The sequence below is a fragment of the Rhea pennata genome, chromosome 3 (genome assembly GCF_028389875.1).
Source record: "Rhea pennata isolate bPtePen1 chromosome 3, bPtePen1.pri, whole genome shotgun sequence".
Taxonomy (NCBI): domain Eukaryota; kingdom Metazoa; phylum Chordata; class Aves; order Rheiformes; family Rheidae; genus Rhea; species Rhea pennata.
This window is the reverse complement of record NC_084665.1, coordinates 84,423,319-84,449,831: the sequence shown is the minus strand read 5'-3', so window position 1 is coordinate 84,449,831 and position 26,513 is coordinate 84,423,319. Positions and strand designations below refer to the sequence as shown.

At 36.5% G+C, this 26,513-nt stretch overlaps 1 protein-coding gene across 7 annotated transcripts in view; it reads right to left on the bottom strand.

Annotated features, from left to right (window-relative positions):
- Positions 1-209: 209 nt before the first annotated feature.
- The window catches only part of FBXL4 (F-box and leucine rich repeat protein 4), a 60,424-nt gene continuing 34,120 nt past the window's right edge, over positions 210-26,513 (bottom strand). For 5 of the 7 annotated variants that reach the window (XM_062572723.1, XM_062572724.1, XM_062572720.1 and 2 more), the window contains 3 exons: positions 12,153-12,224; positions 10,620-10,932; positions 210-3,026 (listed from right to left, as the gene is read on the bottom strand). In XM_062572723.1, coding sequence (XP_062428707.1) covers positions 2,863-3,026; positions 10,620-10,932; positions 12,153-12,224 — 549 coding nt within the window. In that variant the 3' untranslated portion in view covers positions 210-2,862. Of the gene's footprint in view, positions 3,027-9,660; positions 9,689-10,619; positions 10,933-12,152; positions 12,225-26,513 lie in introns of those variants that run through there. The other 2 variants (XR_009957992.1, XM_062572725.1) reach the window with 2 other exon arrangements.

Genomic DNA, 26,513 nt, shown 5'->3' with positions numbered 1-26,513 from the left:
ACCCACTGATTGAAGGTTAAAGTACGGATCTATAAAGTTGTCTCTTTCTCTAAATATTTTTCGGCTATTTGAATTAATGACACATTAGCAATAGCTAATAAGTTTTAAAAAGTCTAAATGAAAAGGTTTCAACTAATCCTGAAATGTGACAATCTTTCAAGTTACAGTACAGAATTCCTGACGAACAGAATTTCAAACAGAAGGCACAAAATAAGAAACAAATACTTTAGTATGAACAACCAAATATCAATTTAAACCTCCTTTATGCTTTTTCAATAGCAACATAGAATTATATCATATACACAGACATGACTGTAAATATACCTTTTTTTCATACAGTTCACCAATGCTGCAGAAGTAAACTAACTATTCACCTACTTTACCAGTTTGAAGGCACAATGGATACCACTTCATCCACATCCCAGAATACTTAGAGTGAAAAACCAACAAGAAGCATCTTTAAGAGATAAAAAATACAGATGCACCCTGAGAAGTAAAATTTCACAACAAAAAGAACACAAAAATAAGCACATTTATTTTACAATATCAGTATTTGTAAACTCCCATTGTCTGAATCTATATTCTCCTGTAACTAGGACAATAATGTTTAATCCTCAGTTACTATAATATTACTTGTAAATAAAAATATTAAAAATTAATTTCCCAGAAAAATAAACCAACCCAAACCTGACTGAAAGAAATGAAGTCTTGCACAGAATATACCAAAGTTGACATCTGTCAGTGAAGAAAACTAAATTTCAAGATTTCTAAGAATTTCCAGGTTTCTAGGGAAAGAAATGGAATGGCATAACCTAGCTGGAAAACCTGTAGTGCCATTTGTGTGGAGAGAAGGGGTAGGGGAAAGACATTTGTGCATGCCCCTCTTTGGATCTGGAATTCTCAAAAGATTCTGTAAATTTTAAAATTAGAAAAAAAGGTCTTTTTATAAAATTAGTAAGTGTTCTGTAGCTGTCTCATGACATGGTTTATAAAGTATTGGCATCAGCACAAAGAATTCACAGCATTCATTCAAGAGTCAGAGACTGCCAAATCCTCAATAATTCACAGCACTCCTCTACTAGTAGACGGTTATTTACTGCATAAACTGAAGTATTCTCTGCCAGTGATCTTCGGTGTAATAAGGTACTTCTGCCAGACAAAACATTTTGCCTGTTCTTCCAGCAGGTAATCAGAAATTTGTGGGTCCAGTATTTCTGCCTTGATGGCAATTTCAAATGGCAGGCCACGTTTCATGGTCCACATTCACCAATGGCTAAAAATGTACAGTTATAAACTCAGGCTGCAAATAGCAACTATTCTTGCAGTGGTAATCAAGAAAGAGAGAGAAAAAAAAAAAAAAGAGGAAAACTCTATCCAAGGAATTGCAAGAGGAATAGGAAGAAAGCTCTGGAATTCATCCATCAACACAGCCTTCCTTCTCCAAAGGTTAAACAGTGTTAAGGAGGGAAAAGGAAAGAGAGAGAGAAAAAGAGAGAAAGAGAGAGTGTCCAATAGTACTTGGAGCCATCACCTCTCTTGGAAAGAACAAGAAACAAAACAAACACCTTAAGCTAATAAGTTACCAAATCATATTGCCCTTGTTTCATAAACACTGTATTTTCATTGCTACTTTACTGAACAAAAATGTTTGCTTTTACACTTGACAGTAGATTTGATTCTAATAAAAGAGACAGTTGCCAATGCATTATCCTAAATACTGATTTTTATGGTACTTTGCATAATAAGCAGATATATCACAAATCAACATATCCTTGACCATGAGAGAAATTTGAAAAGAAAATTGTTTTGGAGTTTTCTACAAATTATCAGTTATGACACTAAGTACCTGGCTTAAACTTTATATCCAATACCAAGAAGCAGCTGGTAATTTTCTCTTTCATTTCTGCTATAAGTTCAGGTGGAAAGTTCTTGCGTTTATCTGTTGTGTTGCTTAGGCTGGACTGTAAAACATCACTACATCTATTTCAGGTGGAGGAAGGGAGAAAAATGTATCAGATATAAGTCACTGCCAACAAAATGAAGAAGAAATGTCTTTTCAATCCATTCTTATACAAGTTTAAATAGTTTTTTCAAACAGCTCTTTAGAGGCCAATAATAAGATCTTAGACTACAGGTCAAACTAAAATGCTACAGTGTATATATACATATATTTGTGTATGTATATATATGCGTGTGTACACACACATATATAAATAAAAGGAAGCACCCATCTTTTCCTTACTGCTAAATATTTAACTTCTGCTTTTATCTGGATAGTTTATCGTCTAGAACACCCTACAAAGGGACCTTTAAGAATACATTTTTAATTTTCCTCTCATTAATTCCCATGTGACAGGACAAGAGACAGTGGGCAGAAACTGAACTACAGGAAGTTCTGTCTGAATGGGATGGGGAATTTCTTCCCTGTGAGAGTGACGGAGCACTGGCCCAGGTTGCCCAGAGAGGTTGTGGAGTCTCCTTCTCTGGAGATCTTCAAGGCCCGCCTGGATGCAACCCTGTCTAACATGCTCTAGGTGACCCTGCTGAACGGGGAGGTTGGACTAGGTGATCTCCAGAGGTCCCTTCCAACCTTACTGATTCTATGATTCTAAAGCCACACGCATGGCAACTATTTAAAATCATGCAATGCCACCAATTAACAAGGAATAAAGCAATTACTAAGTACAATATCAACTCTTTAGGAAATGCATAATGTATTTAAATATATTTTTACCCATTTTGTGCAGATAATTAATACTTTCCAGTATTTCATAGGGGATTTATGTTCTTCTTAAAAAAGTCAACACAAATTCAGAGGGAACAACTTTGTCAAATGAATTCCATAGCAGCATATGTAGCGAGTCACTGGGTGAAACTCTTTTTTATGAACACATTAGGAAAGTTGGCATTCAGTTCTAGGACAACTCTATTATCAATTTGTGAACAGAAGGACACATCGAGTAAAGAAAGATCTTTACAAGACTCCAGCAATCTTCTTAAAGATGCAGGGCTTACCATCCTCGTTCCTGTTCAAAAACAAAAAAAAAAATAATTTTAAAGTGGATGATTTTTTTACTAAAGCTGCTAATACTGCATCATGAAAAAATGCTACTATACCTATATATTTTTTAATTATTTCAATTAGATCTCAAATAAAAAGCTTTTCTCAGAGACTGTCTTGGACAGTCTTGTCTTTAAAAAGCCTGTTGTATTTTCCTAGCCCAGCTGATTAAGTTACCCCATCAAGTTTCTACTTGGGAGAAACTTCACAACTTCAAAGGGAATTTCTAACTACAGAAGCTGACCCCAAGTACCAAAAAGTACAAGACTTCTCATTGACGAGATTCTGGCCTTTGGCAACAAGCAATATAGTATGCTGCCCTCCTATTCTCACGACTTCTCTGCTAACTGTAATAGCTTGCACAGCACATATGCTACTACAGACTACTCCTACTCCAAACAAATCAGCAAGACTTCTGTGGAAGCCAGATTAGGGCTCTAGAGTGCGCACAGGCATTATGCACATGCAGGAGTAACTCTCAAAGGACTACCAGCCCTTCCTATACATACCAACTGCAAGAGGGTACACTTACTACCATCTGCCTCTACTAAAAATGCCACTGAACTCCTGACTCCTGTTATACAGTCAGCTCAAGTATGGAATTCGGTCAGAAATCAAAAACAACAAGCGTGCACAGCCATAGCCTCACACTCCCATCACGGGTGAGGGAGGTCTGGTCAGTAGCACAATCAATGCCACACAGCACATGATTCAGCAGACACCAGGAAATGACCCAATCACTCAGAGAGGCACCTGCACCCCTTGGGATTTCTTAGACCATGCAGGACATTCAGGCAGAGCTGGCTAATATGACACAAGACTTAGAGCAGACCCACTCCCTAGTGGAACAGCAGCTGGAAGGCAGCCAGGTTACTGGCTATAGACAAGTGTCTGTGGTGTGCGAAACCGCTCATCAAATTCTGACTAAAAAGTTGACATACCCAACATGTGGGCACCTACTGGTGGGGACTTCAATTTATACATCTTAGTCTTGAACTGAATTGCATTCCAAGAAGTCATCTAGTCCAGTATTTTGTCTTTAGCCAGGGCCAATAACGCTAACCACGAGAGAGGAAGAAACAGGGTGTTTATAAAGTGTTGCTTCACTTCCTCTCAACTGCCCCAAATGATCAGTTTAGGGATTTTCTAAGCAATATTCCATGAATGCCTACTATCTTTCTGAACACATTTATATTTATGGCCCCTTCACATGGGTTCCATAGTTTAATTAACCAGTGTTAAAAAAAAAAGTCAAACCTTCTACCTGTTAATTTTATTGCCCCTTAATTCTTATTTCACGAAGAAACAGTGAGAGATGATTCCCAACTCACTTTTCCCACACCAGTCAGGAGTTTATAGCCATCTCTTCCATCCCCTCAAGACTGTCTATTTTCCAGACTCTTCTGCATCTCTGATAATCCTTGTTGCCTTGTCTCTACACTTTCTAATTTAGTACTTTTGAAATGGGATAATCAGAACTATACACTGTACTGAACACAAAGGCAGTAATTCTCTCCTTTTCTTTCTTAAGAAATCTCAATAGTTTATTTGTCCTTTGGAGTGCTGCTGAGCAACACCTCCAGGATCACCTCTGCAACATCTCCAGGATCTATTTCCTACACAGTAACAACTACTGTAAAGCCACTCCCTTTATATGCTTAGTTAATGTTATTTTTGTCCCATGCAATGACATTCCTCTTATCAACAGAGCAGTCTGTCTGCTGCATTTTATCATCTGACTACTCAGTGATGCAGAATCATTTTGTAATTCTTCGGTGTTTTAAGTTCTTCACCCTTAGGTTTTTCTATCCTCAATACTTGGACATCATCAGCAACCTCTGTTACGTCATTATTCATTTGTTCACCCAGATTACATACAAACACATTAGACAGTATCTACCCCAGCGCAAATCCTTGGTGACCACACTAGTGACATAACTACACTCTGAAAACACACAATTTACTCAAACAAACAACTCTGTTGCCTATCTTTGAAACATGCATTATAATCCAGGAAAAGACCTCTTAAAAAGAGCATTAAAAGCTGCTCTTAAAGGCATCTTTTAGTGAGAGACCTTGGTAAAAGCTTTCGAAAATCCAATACTATATGGAATGGATCGGTGTTACTCTCATCTTCATCAATTACTCTAAGGAATTTTAAAAGATTTGAGAGGCAAAGTTATCCTCATAGGGAAGGAATTATCCTTCAAAATGTCATACTACTCTTCATATACACTGATTCATTTTTTCTTATGCAACCAGTTTACACAAGACAATTTTGTTTCATAGCTTTTAGGATCATCTCTGCGTTCCTTACAAAAGCTTGTGCCACATTTGTCACCCTTCATTCCTCCAATACCGAGGCTAATTAATTCAAACGTCGAAACACACACTAGAAGCAAAATTTCAACAGCCTTGTATTTGAGCTCATTTAGAACTCCTGCATGAATACCATTTAATCCTAACAATTTATTATTGTTCAATGTATTGATTTGTTCAAAAGCTTCCTGTATTGGCATTCCAATTTAAGACAGCTTTGCAGGCTAATCTCCTGGAAAGAATGGCTTTGATGTGGCAGCCTACTTGCCCCCCCCCATAATGAACCCTAATGGACAGACAACAGTTTTCCTGCAATGGCCTTCCCATAACTGAGTGATCCTTTACACCTTGATTACCTACCAGCCTCAGCAAATCTTCTGTAAACTTCTTGTATCTAACATTTGAAACACACTTTCAGTATTTACCATTGGCCAATAGTTTCTTAATACTTCACTCCGTCTTGCTGCAATTTTCTTTCACTTCCTAAAGTTCATCTTCCTGTTCATCATCTTTAGAGATGTCCTTCTAGAAATGAGTCTTATTTATTTTTAATAGTTTCTTGTACTCATCTGCGTAAGGCTTCTGGGGTGGTAGTCTTTACCTCTTCTGTAGTACGTTCTTAGATTAGTTGCTCTGAGACATCAATTAAATCATCTAAAAACAGTCTTTGTTATCATGCTCTCCGAATTTACCTCATCTGTGTCGAGGTTATCAAGGCCTGCCATTATTATTGTGATTTTTAAATACCTTAGCTTTAAACAATCACTGTTACCACAACAGTCAGGTAGTTGATACAATAGTCTCTGTGGCACACACAGAGATTCTGTGATATACTTCAGTTATTTACTGCAGTGGACTCTGATTTTACTATAGTGCTACAATCCTACCAGCATGATCTGCTCTACCATTCCCATTGAAATTCTAGAATACAATGTGCTACATATTTTCCTTCCATCAACTCTTAGCATTGCTACTGTATCAGCACCTTTCTTAAAACCAGTCATGTTTACCCATCACAGCTTTTAGACTTCAAGATCCAAATGAGTGTTTTTATATAAATACTAGATCTAGATGTTTAGCAGCAGACTGTCTGTAGGATGGTCATTTTTTTCTACCTGAACTTTGACAGTTGTCCTACCCTTTCTTCTAAGGCTTAGATTTTTAATCAAATTTTAACTACGTGATATGTTATCCTCAGTTATGTGCTTTTTTGTACCTGTTACTTTTTTCCTCCTCAGACTTCAAACTGTATGGTGAGAAAGAACTTTTCCTAAGTTAAAAAGAGCAGCAGTCTGGTTGGGGTTTGGTTACTCTGTTCGCTGGATACCAAACAGCCTCCACAGCCTTACTTTTATTTATATAGCATACAATGAGTGATATATATTTCTTAAAAGCACATACAAAAAGCATTTTAGAAGAGTAAATAATACACATTTTCCTTTGTCTTTGAAAGACAGACAACACATCCTACACAGCACACTTTCCTAGACTTTGGAAGGGTTTGGACTTTATTTACTACCGTTTTTCAGCTTGGACTAATTGTTCCTTTCTCAGAATATATACATAACCCATGTCTTAAAATCTGCTGTTTATTTGTTGTTCAATTTGTTCCCTGGAAAAAATTCTCTGGTGTACTGTCTTCAAAAAGGTGTTTCTGAGCAATGATTTGTTTACCAGAACAATTTTGTTTATTAGCTGTATATCATTTAATTCACATGCAATCATATATGTAGCACGTCAACTCTACAATTGTTAAGCAGACCTATGCATGATGGTTCTGAAAATACCACCTCCAGAATATTCCTACAGCCCCAGTTTCTAGGGCAAGGAATATTACTACATAACAAATAATACTTAATAAGAATATTCAAGTAAAAAAGATGTGCCTCCAGTAATTTCATTTACACACACACTTGTACTAAACTTTCAGCTGGCTGTATCAGAGAACATTTCCAACTTCTGCACAGAAAGAACCTACACATACAGCTAATGAAGTACAGACCCTGAAAATAACAAGCACTAGTCTCTCAAATGCTTATTTCTTTTTTCTTCTAGATCAGCCAGATTAGCCTTTTACTCTTTATATTTTATTCAATCTATTGCACATTACTAAAATTCTAAATTGTAATGTGCTGCAGATTTTCCTGTTCAAACTGACTAACTACATGTTGATGTTCTGAAGAGAAAGCTGAAGATTTTGACAGCTGGCAAGGGGATAGTTGGGTTTTCTGTTGTTCAGGAAGGTGTGGGAGGTGTTTTTGTAAGTCAACAAGAGTATATTAATTCTGCACTAACAAGGATATCTACTTTTTCTACTGGTCTCTGTGCAAGACAGAAGCAGTTATGACTTTTAGGGAGATAGGTTAAGATAACTTATTCTTCATTTTTGATAGCAGCTGGTTGCTCGTATGTTGCTCATATGACATATGATAAAGCTTTTGGCACTACCAGTTCAGGCTGCTCTGACTCATCACATTGCTCAACAAGTTTGAAAATAAGCTTTTAACTACCAGCCTAGGGGTTTCCATTTAAAATTCTCCAGTACTAGATCACGAGGTGGTTGAGGTCAGAAGGACCTCTGGAGATCTAGTCCAATACTCCTGCTTAAGCAGGACCATCCAGAGCACATCACCCAGGATTGTGTCCAGACAGCTTTTGAATATCCCCAAGGAAGGAGAATCCACAGCCTCTCTGGGTAACCTGTACCAGTGCTCTGTCACTCTCACAATAAGGAAGTTTTCTCATGTTCACATGGAACTTCTTATGAAGTAGGCCATCACTACAGAACTGTCCGATCATCGCAGCTGCATTATTCTACTGCAGGGTAGAGATCCTCAAGTGAAGGGAAAGCAGAATTTCTATATAACCCATCATTTCAGCTAGTGGAAAACATGTGAAGAAAATAAAAGAATGCCTTTAAGGAGGCAGCTCAGCATGTAATAGGTAACAAACCCCAGAACTAACTTAAAAAAAAAAAATCAAGCAGCACATCGTCATACTTAGTGACACACGTTTCCTCTTCAAAATTGCGCCACAAATATAGCAATTTTGGATCCATTTTTTTTTTTAAGATAAATCTACTTTCTGAAGTACATATTCCACAGCATTTAACAGCTACTCAAACAACAGTTTACACTGGCCAATAACTGAATGAAGTCCTTAAAAGTCAGCAATTTTCATCCCCTATGAAGTCCACAGCAGTGTCAACTCTGGTGACTATACTGCAAGGTAATACATTTCAATCCTTGCTCAGCTTAAGGCCCAGTACATAGCAAAAAACTTCAAGCTTTTGCTGCTTTGCTGAAGCAAAGAGGTTTCCCCCCAACATGCACAGTTAACCTAACAGCAAGCAGAAGCTGTTAATTTTACTTCCTCCAAGTAAAATTGGAGTAAAATATTCCCCCAATATTTCTACACCCTTTACAACCCACACACAAACCAAACATCTCTTTACTCAGGAGACAACAGGGGATATAATGAGAGTCTCTCTCCTTCATTCATATCACAGAGAAGACCTTCTCTTCAAGGTTAGTCGCATAAAACTGAGAACTGACCTTAGATCTCTAACAGCTTCAGACCAAACCAAATATGCAATCTTATTGGGAAAAGCCACTTGACACAGGAATACCAGGTGATGGACAAATTTCTTTTGCAAGTTCAGATATTGTTTTTCCACATAAGCATCAGCAAGATGATAAACTGAATTCAAATGTGAAAGGAAGTGTGTGGCAACAAGCCTCCACTGCTGACACAGAAGCAATAGCACTAGCAGAATATCTGTAGGCTTAACACAACCGAACTATTCATTGCACAGCCTCTCTGGCATAGTGAAAGGTCAAACCAATCTGTAGGCAGACACAACGCCGTTGTAACAGAAATGCATGAAAGTGGGTGATCAAGAGAACATACATGTTTTTCAAATACGTTATTCACTATGCCTTCTGTAAACTTGTCATGTCTGACTAGGGAAACATACCCTCAAACTAGCTACAAAACAGATTCCCTTAAATAAAAGCAAAGTGCATTATTACCTGCAGACACATATATCAAGCCTGAACAACTTATACCAGGTGGAGTAAGTTTTCATCTGTTTATCCTCCTTCCCAATGGTGGTCAGAAGGTGACTTTCTCATTCAGAGATGAGTAAAACCATTTTTCATGGTAGAAGAGTACATAGCAGCTCTATTGGAATGACAATCTGAAGCCATATGGTAAATTTTTTGTAATGAAAAATGCTTATAGCCTTAAACGCACTTGAAATATTATCCAAGTTAAGGCCTCCCAGTTCTTTGCAGCATCTCTCTCAACCTAAATGTTTTCATTAAAATTATTATATATTAAAAATGTGCAGTACAGCTTTCTTTGCCCTCCTTGTTTTTTAGATCTCTTTCAACTACGTCAATAAAAATAACTCATAAAAGTGCATACAAACTTCTCCCACATCAATGTTCAGACCACTACTGCAGTTCTACGTTATTTTTAAGAGAAAACCCATCTTCCATTATAAACAAAAATACAATACCAAGCAAAGCTAAATTTCCCAAATTCCTTACAGGTCTAAGGCATATTTGTCTGAGATTTCTAAAAATACTAGTAACTAGAGTGCAGAAGATTAGAATTTAAGATCTGCTTTTTTTTTTATTATTCTTCCTTACTTTCTTCCCACCTTAGCGGAAAGTCCATTTAAGTTTCTTTCTTAATTATTTTTTTTTCTTTTCATGAGACAATTCACTTCCTGCTAAAAAGGACAAAAAAAATTTAATACCGTTCCATCTATCTGTACTATGCAAAAGCAGAAATCTGTTTATTGATAAGACTCGCACTATACTTTGTTACACTGCACACAAAAGTAAAAAAACACCAATCAACAAAAGCAGAAACAAGGAGAAGAAATCAGATCATCTGATACCAAACATTAGTAAAAAGGATTTGAGTCAAAAATACCAGTGATTATTGAAATTATCAGAAAAATCATACTTGATTCATAGTTTAAGCAATTAATAATACTAAACAGTCACACTACATGGTTTACAAATCCATCAGATTCTAAGTCAGGAACTCACTGAGGTGAACAGTATTTCCCAATCCTTTTTTTCCTATGCTGAGTCATATTTTTAAAGAAAGATTTATTCAAAAAAATTGTCTGGAAGATGGTTTCATCTTGTGGACTCCCTTTTGACTGCAAGGCTTTTCAGACATGGTAAGAAAGAAATATTCCAATAGTCCTATGTTTTCTCACCTAATATATCCAGTTGCCGTAAATGAGTACAGTTAGCAGCAAGCTCTTCAATGTCTGTGTCACACACAGACCTGTTGGCTGTAAGAAAGAGCTTTTGTAGGTTTGGGAGTTTACGTGCAAGGTTGGTGAAACAGCCTGTACTGCTCTGTAATGTAGGGCACCAGCCAAGATCAAGTTCTTCCAAAAGCTGGCAGCCTGAAGCCAATTCTGCTATTCCGCTTTCAGTTATGTTTTTACATCTCCACAAATCCAGACTGCGAAGCTTTTTGCATTTTGCTCCCATCATACTTGCTATAAGATCATAATCTTCAATCTGCAAGGAAAACAAACACTCTGTCACATATACCATCTTTTCCAGACATATACAGGTGTTACAAGAACTTGCTTGCCGACACACCTACAGATCTTTCTTAAGCATTTGTCATTTCTAAAGAGCTTGAAGAATTACGCCTTGTAGATGACAATGAGGCCTACTTTCGCAACAGACAAAGCCAAAATACATTTTCTATCAACCACTGAACACAGATGCTTTCAAACTCATTTAATAAAATGATCAGTGGAAATACAGGAAAGTATTTTCTTTCAAAGCATCCTTTTTGAAGTTATTTTTCTTTCAAAAGATAATTATATTATGGTGATAGGCAATGCCACCATAAGCGTATGCGCATTAAAGAACGCACATATTTCTGTTCTAGGTCAATCAGTTACTACATCTCCTTACACAAGCATTACTAGCTACCTTGGGCAAGCCAAAGGGGCTCAAATAATGTCTCATTAAATAGGCAGAGAAGAATGAAATTCACTCTCAAAAAAGCATAGGCTTTGTTGAAAAGAATAAATCACACTGCTCCCCTCCTCTGTCCTTGAGTCAAAGTAGGGAAGGCTCAGCCAATCTGCTTTGTCACTTGCTTCCAGAACCTTTAGGAAATTCTACTAAGTCTCCTTAGTTACTTAAAATTAATATGTCTATCACCAGAGACAGCAGCAAACTAGAATCCCACTACATATACCTCTAGCATATGCATGTAATACAGCTCAGATGAGTTCCCCGTAGGAACTGCTATCCCTGTGTTTTCTTTCCATAAATCAATGCATGCCCCCAGGAAGTCTATGACTAAAACAACTTTTGCAGAAAATCTCTCTCTCTCGTGCTTATTACTGTAGGATCACACGCAAATGTTGGCCTGCTAGGAATGATGATTCGGCTTGAATAAAAGTAACTCTTGATAATCAGTTCTGGAAAGAAAAAGTCACTATATACATAAAGAATGCATGAGATTTTAGGAAGAGGCTGGAGAACAAGAACAATGGAAAGCCTACAAGCTAAAATTTAGCCCTATTAAACTGGCACGCAACTAAGCCACATCCATTTTGAACCTTCACACAAAAACAGTTTACTTTCTGATGTAGTATCAACCCAGCAGTTAACAGGCCTTTGTGCAACATAACTCCAGGCTGAGTCCCTAAGCAAGTGTGTACAGACACACACACACACACACACACACACACACACAGAGTAGTCTAAGTACTCACCATGACGCAGCTGCCCAGACTGAGGTGCTGAAGCTCTGAACAGAAATTCAGGATACTGAGCAGTGCTGTTTGCTGCCATACGGGAACATATCAGAAATGAATATGGAAAGAAAAATAAAGAAAAGGTCAATTAGACATTAAAAGTTGTCACCACTTTTCCTGAAATACATCTCAAAATTCAGCTACAGACAAAATGAATGGCACTTAATGAATCCCTAAGTACTCTAACCGTTGATTGTCTTAGATCCACAGGAATCATTACACACCTTTCTCCAAGTCACTCTGAATGCTGTTTTTCATTGCCCTGAAGATACCTATACATCTATGACCTATGGGTTCATTTCCCCAGCAAAGCTGCAGGAAAAAAAGTATGGCAAGTTCAAACAACAGGCAAGGTCAAATGAAAGCTACAGAGGGCTGGTGACATACCAGGAGAACAGCAGAGGCTCTGACATTCGCTGCTCAGCCTCAGCCTGATAGAGGTGTCAATAGAACTGCGCAGCATCAGGGCTGAGCTGGTGACTTTAATGTCAAAGGAGTCTCCATGCTGACAGGGATGCTGACAACCATTGAGCACCTGTCATGACTAGCATGCAGACTGAAACACATATAGTGTATACTTGACAGTCATGTTTTTGCCATTTAACATGGCTATTCTTTTTAGAAAGTACTGCACATTATCGAGGGAGCCTGAAATTGTACTGGAACATCAAATGCATTGTACAAAACATTAAGTATATGGCTGTTCTATTTTCATACGACAAGGGAAATTTAACTTTTTCAAAAAAAAAAAAAAAAAACAAACTTGTGTTTCTAAGACATAGAAGATACTCCACTGCATTGTCTGTAGTCATATTTTGTTTTATAGTTTGAAATATACCCAGCGCAAAAGGAAAAAAAAAAAAAAAACCTTAACCATCTGGGATTCAAATTACAAATAACTGCATTATACTTAAAAACATCTACCACTGAGGATTTTGAAATCTATAGGAGCCTGAAAACTGGAGTAAGTCTCACAAAACATTAGCAATAAAAACAGAATATACAATAGTTTCTCTCAGGGAAAAAAAAAAGAGAAAAGAAAAAGCAAGCTACGTACAAAGGATGAAGTAATCTACTGCTAGTAAGTGGAAGTCTTAAAGGAACACTGATCAACAATATTTGTACATATGTATAGAGTAATTCAAATAAAGTTAGTCATTTGATTACCATAAACTTTCTAAGAATGAGTAAGTGTTTCTCCTTAATTTTCTCAGCTTCTTATATTTTAATGAAACTCAGCAGGAACATGACTTGCTGTTATACCAGTGTGAAGTAGTATCTGATCTCTTGCACCGAAAGGCTTGCAGATGCAGAACAGGGACATAGTGCAAAGTCCCTGGAGTGCATGGACTCTTTTTTTTTAGATTTCTAATTCAGGTGTCTCCAGAGAGCAACAAGAAATACCTAACACTCAACTTTATATGGAAGCTCAGCTTCCAGCCCTGCCTTCCGAGATTTGATTTCCCAAAGGCAGCCTATATCTTTACACAGGTCTGTTTGCTTGCTTTACTCCATTTGTTTTTAAAGAAAAACCATTAAATATCATTACAAAAGAGGTAATACTCAGTAGCACTTTAAATCTAGTAAATGTATAAATACATTCACCTATACAATAAGCTTTAACTAAAGTACTTATTAACCAAGCACTTCATTTAGAGTATTAAATCTGAATAAGTAATTAACTCCAGTAAAACTTACAACTTTTACTTACTGAAAGCTATGAGTTTTAGAACCTATTCAGGTGTCCAAAGCAAAATCCCTAAATCCCTATCTCCACACCTTAAATATCAGAGTTTTTTTAAAGTCTCAAAAGACTGCACACACAATTCTAAATAGGTATTCAGATGACTCCTCAGGAAAAGTAAATAATTTGATGCATTCCCCCATGTCTTTCAGTAATGGTTTTCAGTGCAGAGTTCAAACACTGACCTGAAAGGACTGGAAGCAGCAACACTTACACACAAACAATGCAAAAGAGAATGGACACTCAAAATAGACTGTAGGACATAAGATTAAATCGGTAAAATCCCTCCTTCAGAAGTAAAATAGTTAGGAAGACTGGTATTTATAATTGTCTTGATCATGCAACTGAACTAATGTGTTAACTTGATCAGGTATTTTTGTATAGCTCTCAAAATATCTTTTTCAGTCTCTCTCTAATCTCATACAGTCAGCCCTTTACTGATGTATACGCAGTCCACATTTTCAAACGTGTTTTCACTACCTACAAAACCCATGGTGTTATTTAAAACAAATATCTTTTAAAAACAACCAAGAAGAGAATAAGCATGAAGAATTTGGATAATGAGAAGGGAGCCTGGCAGAACACCATGTCATACTGTCCCACAGCATCCCGAGTCAAGTCCAAGAGTAACAGCTACTTACTCAACATTAACTACACCGGAGGTATTGATTTCTCTTCTGGGGTAGATACACCTGCACATAATAAATTAGATCTATTCAGAAGCAGTGTCTGTTCTTCTTTGAGAGAGGTAATTTTTGTGTATATCAAGAAAGAAAACAATGTTCTTTCAGTATGTCTAATTGTGCCTCCATTGATTCAGAATCCAGGTGATAAAGGACAACAGGAGAGGATGGCAACTCACAGAATCCATAAGCACTATACCTAAAAGGACTATCACTGTAATAACCTGTCTCTCTTTCAAGTCATATGTCTGTACAATTAATCTCTCTGATTTGCTTTCAATATAAAATGAGTGGTAGAACTCCTATTTAAGCAGAGCTTGGAGAAGAGTAAGGCAATCACCCGACCCTGAAGCTGCAACTCAGGCCACAAACTTTAGAAGTTTGCTTGCTTTGTAAGAGGAGCTAAGAAGCCACCTAAATTCTTGATCATCAGCTTTTAACCTGGAGAGAATCCATTTCACTTTCTCAGCTAAGCAGACACCATGAAATCAAAGATTACCCACATAACGTTTTCTTCTTCTGCCTAATAGCCAGAACATGCATAGTCCACAGATTTCTTGAGCAATATTAAAACATTTTCCCTATACCAAGGGTAAAAACTTTAGCTCCTTTCCTGCTCCCCTCTGCACATGCTCAAACTGTGAAAAGAAAAAAAGTAGGAGATGTAAAAAATAACTGGAAGCAAACTTAAGATTTTTTTCTTTTTATTAATAGAGTAACACATGACATGGCCTCAGTGGTCCAAATTTCTTATATAATTCAGTTGAGTTGATCTTGCCTTGAACAAAGGAGTGAGGAGATTAACTCGAAATCCTTTCCAGTTCTGAGATTGGAAATGAGACAGGTGACAGCTGTGGCCCAAAACAAAAAGTTCCATTTTGTAATACAGGCCAGGGTAGAAAAGGTTTACACTTGGTGTATCAAGCAGGTGTATACTTCAACTGAAGTGCTGCTATGTGGCTAACTTGTATCCAATATGTCTTTGTAAAGATCCCAGATCCATAGACAACTACTCAGCTTTTAACTTCTGAGTTGCAAAAGTGCCCCTGGTTTGAAAAGACAACCTACCAGTGGAAAAAAACAAATACACAAAAAAACCCTGTCTGTGGCAAGTTACGTCAACCTGTGAAAGATGCACATTGAGTATGACAGTTTACTTGTTGCAGTTGCACTGTAAGATATCCCAATTAATTTTTTAAAAAATAATATAAAAGACAGCTAACACCTGTACTATAAAAAAGTGTGAAAACAAGTGCACTACGGTGTACCTTTAGAAGGCTAATAATAGAAGAACTTAAGAAAAAAATCTTATAGAATTGGGACAAAGAAGAAACAGTTTGCCTTTTTTCAATATATATACTTCCTTTTTTACAGAGAAAGCTTGAAAACTGCTTTAAAGATCGTTACTTTCTATGCTGGGAACAAAGAACAGACTACTCTTTCCCACTGTTTTCTCAGAACAGGGTCTGACATAGGTTGGGAATTCTTACAGCCCATTACCAAAACGACTGGAGGGTCTAAATCTTTTACAAGGCATCTTTTCCTATAATCATTTATTCAAACTCCTCAGTGAATCAGGTGCTGATAAAAACGAAAGTTTCCAACAGTCTGATCAAAATCTGCTTTATCTCTTCTTTAAATCAGGGTTCCCTTGCTTGCTATGTATATTATCACAGAGTTTCTATTTGCCAGATTACCATATAATTGTCCAAGAAAAAATCTGAACTAGGCAAGATTTAATTACATTTTTAACATAAAAAAATTCAGGTTGGAGTAGAAGAAATCCTCTAATTTCCCCTGCTCCCCCAAAACAGCATTATATGTGAGCATAACCAAAATCGCATTATTTTTTCCTATCATTTCCAAATGATGACCATGAGGTCATCTAGCCCTTCCTGCCCTGCCCTCCCCCCCCAAAAAAAAATTGCTCTACTTACAGTAAAATACTTTTATATAACGCTAGTTGCAGGTAGATATAAGATAACATGCCTATATATGCAAATTCACCACAACAAGAATACTGTATTTTTCCATGATATCAAAGAATTAGTAAGTGTTCCTAAAGACCACGATTTATTTTCTCTCACATTTCAGCTACTTATCTCTTCTTCAAGAAAATGCATCTTTAAGAGTATTGGCAGTGAGCTGCTTCTGCTTATGAAGTTTATGAGGTTGCAATATTTAATAACAGGTTCTATCACAGCATTTACCCACATTTCTAGTTAGTATTTTTGTCTTCCTCTCCTGATCTGTCTACGTTAAAATGTTGCTTAATTGCTTAAAATATTTGCTTTTAGGTTAGAATTATGGTCTTTAGGGCTGTATCAACCAATTATACTGGATAACATACACTTTACAATACTGGCTACTATCCCACAATAAACAATGGTCTTTTCATAAAAGAAACAGGCAAACCATTAAAAGATTTGAGCAGCCAGCTAATAATGAACCGGAATACCCAGTATCCAACCATCATGCTATTCCTGTACAAATCAAATTGACAGTGCTCAACAGATTTGATTAAGAAAACTTATACAGTAATTAGACAATTACTTTAAGACACCAAACAGTCAATATCTATTTGATACGATACAGTTATACTATGGGAGGCTATTCATCCGACAGAACACCTGACAATATTATTCCATTCAAAATAACTAATAACCTGAGTGAAAATCAACGATAGAAAGTTCAGCCTTACCAAGATAAGGAGTGAATGTGTCATGAGAGCAAACTGGCAGTAACTGCTAGGTAGTCTGTATATTTTGTCTTCTTAAGAAGGGGTGGAAGGACAGAAATACAGTCAATGCTCCGTCTCTTAAAAGATAGTTTGAACACAATAAAACAGACTGAGAAGGAGAACTGGAAAAATACAGACTAGGATGGGGCCAGTGGAATATACCATGTCTCTCTCGACCCATCAATCACATTCATATTCTCAGTAGTCAATCCTTCAGGGAAGGATGTCCACATCAGCTAACAAATCCAAATATTCTCAGAACCGCACGGAAAGGTTCCTCTTTCCATGATTGGTGCAGCTCTTTTGTTTCCAAAGGCTTTAAATCTGCAGCAAAGTAGGTGGGACCAGCTGACCCTGCTAGGCAAACTCAGAACCCTGGAAATAGATTAGACCAAGATATCTTAAATAGCAGCATATACATTATGGGTACTGCTTGTATCACTGCATATACACACACATTCCTTGTGCAGCTGTTTCCTCATGCACAGAAGTAGACTTTACTGTGTACAAAGTAACTTTGGGAATTCTCCATATAAGCTGTGTTAGTCTTCAGCACCTCACAGACTAGTACCACCCTGTGGAAAACTGAGACATACTACACACACAAAAGACATGACAAGTCTGCATCATGTCCTTCTACATGCACTCACAAAGTAAAGATGATACAGAACTTAGTAAATGAACCAATAGAGTCAAAACAAAAGCCCACACCCAAGATCTAGCAAGTAAACACAACTAAATCCAAGTCTCAATATTGAACATACATACATGCAGGGAGAATCCCATGCCAAAGCAAAAAGCTGATTATCAAGTCAATGGGAAAGTAGAGAGAAAGAAAACAACCACTTGCTTTAAGAAAACCATGAACAAGCTCTCAGCAAATCAAGAGAAATATTATTATTTACTTACAGCTTGGAGGTTATTTATTGAGACCAATAATCTGAATCAAACTGGAAGTTTTTACAGAACAGCCTGACTGCTGGAAATCAAGACCAAACTTTCTGGACTGACAGATAAGTGATGGCCAGTTTCACATCAACATTTCAAATCTCCTTTGGAAAGATCTTGCTTACTTAACTGGAGCCACACCCTCCTATTTATACAGGATGTCTTTCTAGGTAGCACAATATTAGTGATTCAATGTGCAGTAAGACAGTTTTTCCTCATACAAAATAAAGTAACAGGGAACACATGTAGGGACTTAAAAAAAATTCACTAGTTAAATCATACCAACATTGTGAAGGAATCAGGATCCTTCACATATGATCAGTCAAGCAGGATCATGAACTGGGAGAAGTGATGTTGCAGTTGCATTTAAAAACCCCATTGACATGGATTCTCCAGGTATTTGAACAGTGTGCATTAATTCCCTGCATGCATGTTCCTATCCTGAATTCTTACAAGAAAAATTGCTTTCCTACCAAATTCAGCTGCTTCATCTACAAGACTGAACAGCTGACAGATCTTCTAATGTGAGTATTCTAGCTGCTGCTTCTGGACAGTTACATTTCCATCATTGTCACTGTCCTCAAAGTCCATCAAATTAATCAAAGGTGAAAGACAGAAAAATGGGATAATGACGATGGCTAGCAGAGCAAAATATTAAGTGACTGACAATAGCACCAAAGCATAGCTAGAAGTGATGGGTAGTGGAGCATCACTGTAGATGGGCTGGCCTCAGCACCTGGAGAGGAGGCTTTGCTGCAGCCCTTTCATCTCCCTTGGGATGGACTCACACAACGGCTGGCAGCTGGAGTTTTCCTGCCATGCCCCAAATCTCTCAATGTGAACCTTTTAGGTGGGAATGGGATTCTGCAGTCTACTGATGAGGATCTGGAGGAAAAAAAAGGTGTCCTCAGAAAGCCAAAGGTTTTGACTTGTTTTAGAGTTTAGTGGGTTTGAGGGTAAAAACTTAAAAGCTGCTAAAGAAGCAAAGAAAATCCCACGTAAGCTCTGCTACAAAGGGAGTCCTGGCGAGCACTGCGTGTGCAGCCTGGACGCAGAGAACTGCAGAGCTCTACCTGAGGAACAGTCCAGGCTAATAGCACATCTTGTATGTCCCAACTGCAAGTGAAACAAAGAACTCCTGTTGCTTGCACAATAATCTGACACAGAGTAGACTGAGAAGCCTCTTTCCATCAGAAATACCCTGAACCAACCTCTTTCAGACAGCAGCTTTCCCTTTCTTCACTGCAAGCTGACATCTACAACTGTTGCCAAAATATGTCAAAATTTGAAGTTAACTTCTAATTGCAGTGAAAATAGTCAAGACACACTTAACTAAAAGCATTAATTCAGCTTTGGGGCTTCCAATAGTATCTTACTGAATTGCTACATGTTCCTGCATAAGGCTGAAACAAGTAATCTTGATGGCAGCACATCACTGGAATTTTTTTTTTTTTTTTTTTTTAACTACAGGTATTTCTATACATAATTAAGATATCCTTAGAACAGCAATTGATTCCCATATGTAAAAACTGGATAAAAGGAGGTTATAAAAAGACTTCTTAGAGGGGAGAAAAAAACAAAACGTTCAACTACATAAAAAAAGCTTTTCCCACCACCAAGTTTTGGTTTAGCGTAACAAAAACAGTACAGAAACAATGACAGAAAAGCAGCTACTAATACCAATTGTTTGATAATTATAACCAATTATCTATTTATCACAGTCTTTGTTTTACACCAGTGAAGTTTTATTTCAAAGAATAGGTTTTACCACACTAGAACTACCTGTGGTAAAAAAATCAGGTGAAAGCAGACAATTCTACTCCAAGCTGAGTTCTGCTATTGTTATAAATATTTATAATTACAAATAACTGATGTTAATTTAAAAGGTAATCTTGTTAATTTTACCCAAAGTCATCCAAAGATTATAAAATTACATTGCAATTATACATATATGTATGTATGTATTTTTTTTCCTTTGGGCATTATATAGCACAAGAAAGCCAAAAATCAAGTTTTTTTTTTTTTTTTTTTTTTTTTTTTTTTTTTGGCACAATCTATGTAACAGCTATTTTAGAAGAGTTCAGAATTCTGGCTTTTTATCTAATGTACTTTTTAATTACTGCATTAGAATAGCAGGTGCAAAGTGACTTCTATTAAACCTTTCATTTTGAAAGGTACAACAAAGCAAATCAATATTGCATTTAAAAGGTAGTAACAATTTATGTTACGAATTTCAATTTAGCATCTAAAAACAACCTACAATCAACCTACAACATTCTCAAGAGGAAATTCTTCTAACAGAAAGAAGAATGTAATATGCTAATAATGCAGAAACAAAAGATACATTAATCATAAAGTAAGATTCAAACCTAAATCTGCTCAAGCAAGGAAATTGCGTTTCTGGCCTTTTTTTCAAGCCAAACAAATCTTGATACTTAAGGTATCAAGATCATTTCAAAGGTATGCACTTGTTAGTATTACAATACTTTGAAACAACATTAGGATGGAATTTGAGAGGTTTAGAGAGTTAAGAGATAATCTGCATACTCAACCATACAATCTCACTGGTTTAACTGGTTAAATAAAAAAGTATTTAGATAGTCACCATGTGTCAGTTTTCAGAAAAGGTTTTCATACCAGTTGGCTTCCCAGAAAGCACTCATTTTTAGATGACTATAATTTTCTTTTGTATTTCTAAGAATAAATACTTATTCTTAGTATCTTATTTTGGACAGAACAAATAGAACATGAACATTAAAAATATACAGTTCTGTTTGTGTAAATTAAACTTTTATCTAAAGGACTGCACAGCTATTCAGGTTGTTCACTGTCCTTTGGTTTCACCTATTTTCATTTTTCTATGCATTGCACTTCAGAAGTCATGCTACAAGCTTCAGACGGCAGCAACTCATATGCCAGATCAGAACTAGATGATAGCCAAATTTGTTTTTATATTTCAGCTATTTAGTTCTCTGAGCTAACTTTTCCATTTCATAAGAAGGAAGTGAGTAGGAGGGGAGGTCATCTCATCCTTCACAGGGCAGCTTCTTTGGTCTTAAAGAACAAGATGCTCACATAGCTCCAGACAGAGCTATCCACAGAAAGCCTCCAGTCATTTAACCCATAGAAATGCTTATAACTCTTACGTAATTTTTCTTTAGCTATCGTTTTCTTATTTTTTGCCGAGAAAAAAGGCTGAGCTTTGTAACTAACCAGATTTCCCGCAATTTAGAAAAACTTGTATCAAGACACCAGCAGTACTTCAAGTGCATATACATACTTTATGTATTTATATGGCACCACAAATATCAGACAGCCTCTACATCTCCAGCATATTTATCCTCATACCATAGCTACAAAGTGAGAAGGTGCTATGATGCAAATTTTACTGATGGGAGAAGCATGGCATTCAGAAAAAGTGCATCTTGCAATAGACCATTAATCCTAGTCACAGAGTAGGATCAGAATCTGTATCTGAATTCCTCAGTTAGTGCCATCAGCAGTGAGTCATCCTCCTCCAACTCAAACAGCCTCACCAGCCAGGTTGAAAAAAAAATCTATCAGCTGTAAGAGCCAATTCCTTCACAGTCCTCCTCAACTGATGTTCACAGAGAGGGATAATACGCTACAATGTGGTTTAGGTCAACAAAAGTTACAATCTTTGTACGTAACTCAGTTACTATAATTTGGTTTAGCTTCATTTGGTCAAATTATGGCCTTACATCCGTAAATCTTTCTTACATCTTCATTCTTCCCCAACACTTTTCATGTTAGAGACTCAAATGATCAAATTCAGCTCTATAAGCCTAACATGGGATCAGAGAGCATCATTAGAGGCAGGTCCCTATATTTGATGATCATTTTGTTTGCCACTGAATCAACTTTCCTTCAATAATCTGCTCTCTAGTTAGACAGTTAGAGGCCTTCATTATTTTTCACTGTATTTGCAACTCTTAATCCTCCTGATTTGAACGCAAGCCAGTGAAGCTTTGTCCAAGCTGAAAAATCTCAAACAGCTCTCAGAAATATAATGTGTCCCATAACGGGTTACATCTGAAAAATCTGCAGAATAATTTTATGGCAATATTAACTCTTTCATTACTCATTATTTAAGAAAATAAGAGCTGTTATGTTCATTTCTGAGATTCTTGTGCCTCTTCCTGGTAACTAAAGTTTTCAGCATCCTCTCCTACAGCTGCCTGAATTTCAAATTTGCTCTTAGTTGGAATTATCAGTGATATAATTTATAAATACAACACTTGCTTTAAACTGTAAAAAACAAAGCTCTGTGATCACTGTAATGCAATTTTAATTTAGTTCATTCTGTATTGCAATTGTACTTTAAAAACGCTTTCTTCACATATTACAAAAAGCTTAGAATATACAAGTTTTCTACTCTAATGGTGGCTTCAGTGTCTTTAGAATACAATTTTGGCTGTAGCATACATACAGATCTTCATGATAGGCATTAAATCGAGATAATATTCAGACCCAAACCATAAAGACATGCATTGCCAATTACCATATACAATAGTATTCATTGTTCATTCTGCTCTTTAAATGCATCAATGCCAACAAGTGCTTAAATTATGCTGTGAATATATTCTCAATGAATAAACATTAAGGAGTCATGTATCAGCAAATACCAAAACCATCAGCACAAAAAAACCCTGAAGTATAACAGTGATAACAGTGATCTCAAGCTAGTAGAAGTTATTTAAAAAAAAAAAAAAAAAAAAAAAAAAAAAAAAAAAAAGGTTAGGATTAGTTTCTCAAAGCAAGTTACAAATTATTTCAAGCTCACATAGAATCTAACAATCTTTAGGAATGAAACCTTTAATAATGAATTTAAAGCACTGAAAACATCAGCTGCATGTAGTGAGGAAGAGCACAATGATGCAAGAGTTTTTCTTGTTTGGCCTCGAACAAGTTAATGAAATTCACTGAACATTCCTTATTGTAACACAGAGGTTGGAATACTTTTGGGTGTTGGAAGCTTCATTTTGTAGAAGCTTGAACCTGATCTTGTGCACAATGACGAACACACAGTAAGTCAAAGAAATGACACTATAGAGGGCATTAAGTATCAGCAGGACTGGAACTAGAGATCACAAACTCTTCTAAATAGTACAACTATCTTCCAAATATTAACACAGTGCCATCAATGCCAGAGGTAGTAAAAGAACACAGGAATCACCCATTTCACAGAAAATGGGGGGGGGGGGGAGTAAAAAAAAATTCCTTAAAAATTGGAGCTTTGATTACAGAGACAGTAGGAATATATTTCGAAATACAAAGTCTATTTAAAGAAAACAGCTAAAATGACAAGTAACTGTCATAAGAACAGCTCAGATAATAAAATTGACAACATATTAAGCACTAAAGTTCCTGCTTACACTAAAAGCGATCATCAGTTTTCTGCAGAGAATTTTGCAGAATGTATACATTACTGTCGCAATAATCACATAATCAGAGAAGTTCAATACTTAAAATTTCAATGTGAAATAAAACCTTTTCTTCTTTTCCCCCATTCACCCCCCAATCCTACCAAAACAAAAAGTGTGTGGGGAGAAGAGTACTGCAAGATGCAGTCTCAATGAGGAAACCGTCCACCTGTACACATACCCAGGGGTTTGTTTTTATTTAATCAAAAGAGCATTATTTCTTTTAATAAAAATTTAATGCTGTACTTTATAAAACATGAGAAGAACAATTTGGTATTTTTCTCCATATCTTATGTTACTTAAATACAGGCCCAAATTCACAATTAATAAAGAAGAAAGTTGTACTATTTGCTCAGAAGGGCAAATAGCACTGCATTTTCAGAGAACAGTAACTGGAGTAGGAAAAAATGACCTTTTCATTTGCGTCACAAATGAAATGCAGAAAGAGGCCCTCTTAAAAGTCAATTATGGTCTGAATTTCTATTTCTCCTTTCTTTTCCTTTTAGTGTTTTTCTTTTAAGCTGCCATTAAAAAAAACTCACTTCCATTAAATAATTCAACTTGTGTTTACCTTGATCATCCATGACAATAAATTCTTCAGACTACTCACAAGCATTAGTTCGCCCCCTGCCCTGACTGATCTAATTATACTATCCTTTAATTTCAATGACTACCTCTTGTTGTACAGTAATATACATTAAAATTATGATTTCCTATGGACAACTCATTTCAGACAATATTTTATCTACTTATTCTCTCCATACCCATACCCGCTTCACATTTTGACAATTCCCTGAAAGTCTGCAGTGATATCAGAAGTACACCACCCCAATCTTGCATCAAGAAGATTAACGTGAGATAAATTGGTATGACATCCTTCTCTATCATGAGAAATTACAGCATAATGATAATTATGACAGGTCCTGTACCTTTTCCATTCTAGAAAATGACATGAAAAGAAAAGTCAGGCTAAATACTAACATTAGCATTGTTTGCTCCATAGAAGCTCCCACAATGAAGCAGCAGCAGTGAGAGGAACTTCATAAAAATCAAGAACAATATTTTACACTCCTTTGATAACGTTAAGACAAGTCTAAGCCACTTCAGATCATGACTGATCCATCTTTTTTACACATAGACATTGGTTACTACCTAAGATCTCAATCACAGTTAAGAAATACTGAAAGAAAGGCAACTTATTCTGTATAGAAAAATAAAGATTCATATTATAGAAGCTACCAGTGAGAAAGGTAACATTACTTCTATAAGCCTGTGACTTGTAACTCTAATCCTCTAACTCAAATTCTATGCCCCATCCTCATCTTTATTCTCTCTTTTTCACTCTTCCACCTACGTGCTCTGAAATGTGGATAAATGGCTTCAAACAACAAGCAACAAGCCAATACCAAATCTGCTTATTTTAATTTCTAGAAATTTCACTAACGAATCATGTCAGAGCCATACCTTTGGTTTATACTTCTATGCAAAAGCATGACCCTAAGTCTGATAATAGATGAATTTTCCTTTCACCTACAAGCAGATGCATATCCTTACACAAGAAAGACAAAAGTTAATCTTCATAACTTAAAGGCTTCTAAATCAGAGAATATCACATTTAACCTTATCTCAAGTCACGTTCAGCAAAGTGATAACTGAGAAGTGACATTTAATAATTTTCAGCATATATGTCAACCACCACACAATTATAAATTTAAAATCTCAAGCTTTAAAATTTAACCAGGTAGAACCAAGAAGATTATAATCAAACAACAAATAATGTTATACAATTTACCTCTGGTACAATTATCTTTCCTCAGATCTGAGAAAGACTTACGAATTATCCCTGCTACCGGGCCCATGCCCAGGCAAAGTGGGATAAAGAGATTTACCCAAGACTTGTACAGACAACTGAGCTCAAGACAGAACAAATATACCCAAGGTACCAATTCAGAGCACTAACCAAAAAGCATTTCAAAGCAGGGCTCATCATATTTTTTTCTTCTTTGAAGGAAATATACCCTGCTATGTATACAAGATTTTTTGATGCACAGAGAAACTACTGCAAAGTAACATGCTATTGAGTGGTACTGGCTTAATGGTAACTGCCTGCATATCTCACAGAAAATGCTAGCAATTCAAGGCAGGTGACCCTTTCATCCAATTATTTTGTATTAAATCTTTTAGAGACAGGTAGATCTTCAACACAAAAGTGCATACGGTTTACTGAAAAAAAAGGATATCAAAAGCACAGTTAACTTTGTACCCTGTGTTAGGTGTGAACTGCTTATAAACAAAAAGTGTGTTGTAACTTCAGGTCGCTCTCAGATACCTTGGAAGTGATCTATGGTGTACTTTTTCAGCTTCATTTCTTCCACTATACTGCAGTTTAACACCCCACACAATCCAGTGTCATAATCTAATTTTTCATGCCAAAGCATAAACAGAAGCAATAAACATAAGGAAACTCTTGTTTAAAATCTTTATCATCTTCTTGCTTTCCTATCTTAATAACTTCACATATACCCTATCTGAAAAGGACTAGTTCTAGTGCTATCAAACTACTACACATCTTAACCTTTGCGCAAAGTTACTTGGGCAAATACATTGAGCACTGAAAACTCAGGGAGGCAAAAGACACATCCACACCCATGATGCAGGGCAAACAAGTTTATGCTGAGATTTCCACCAACACATTTTTAACCTAGAATCTGAATTGCAGTCATGCTTTGCTCATTTAGGCACTACGAGTGGTAGCATTTG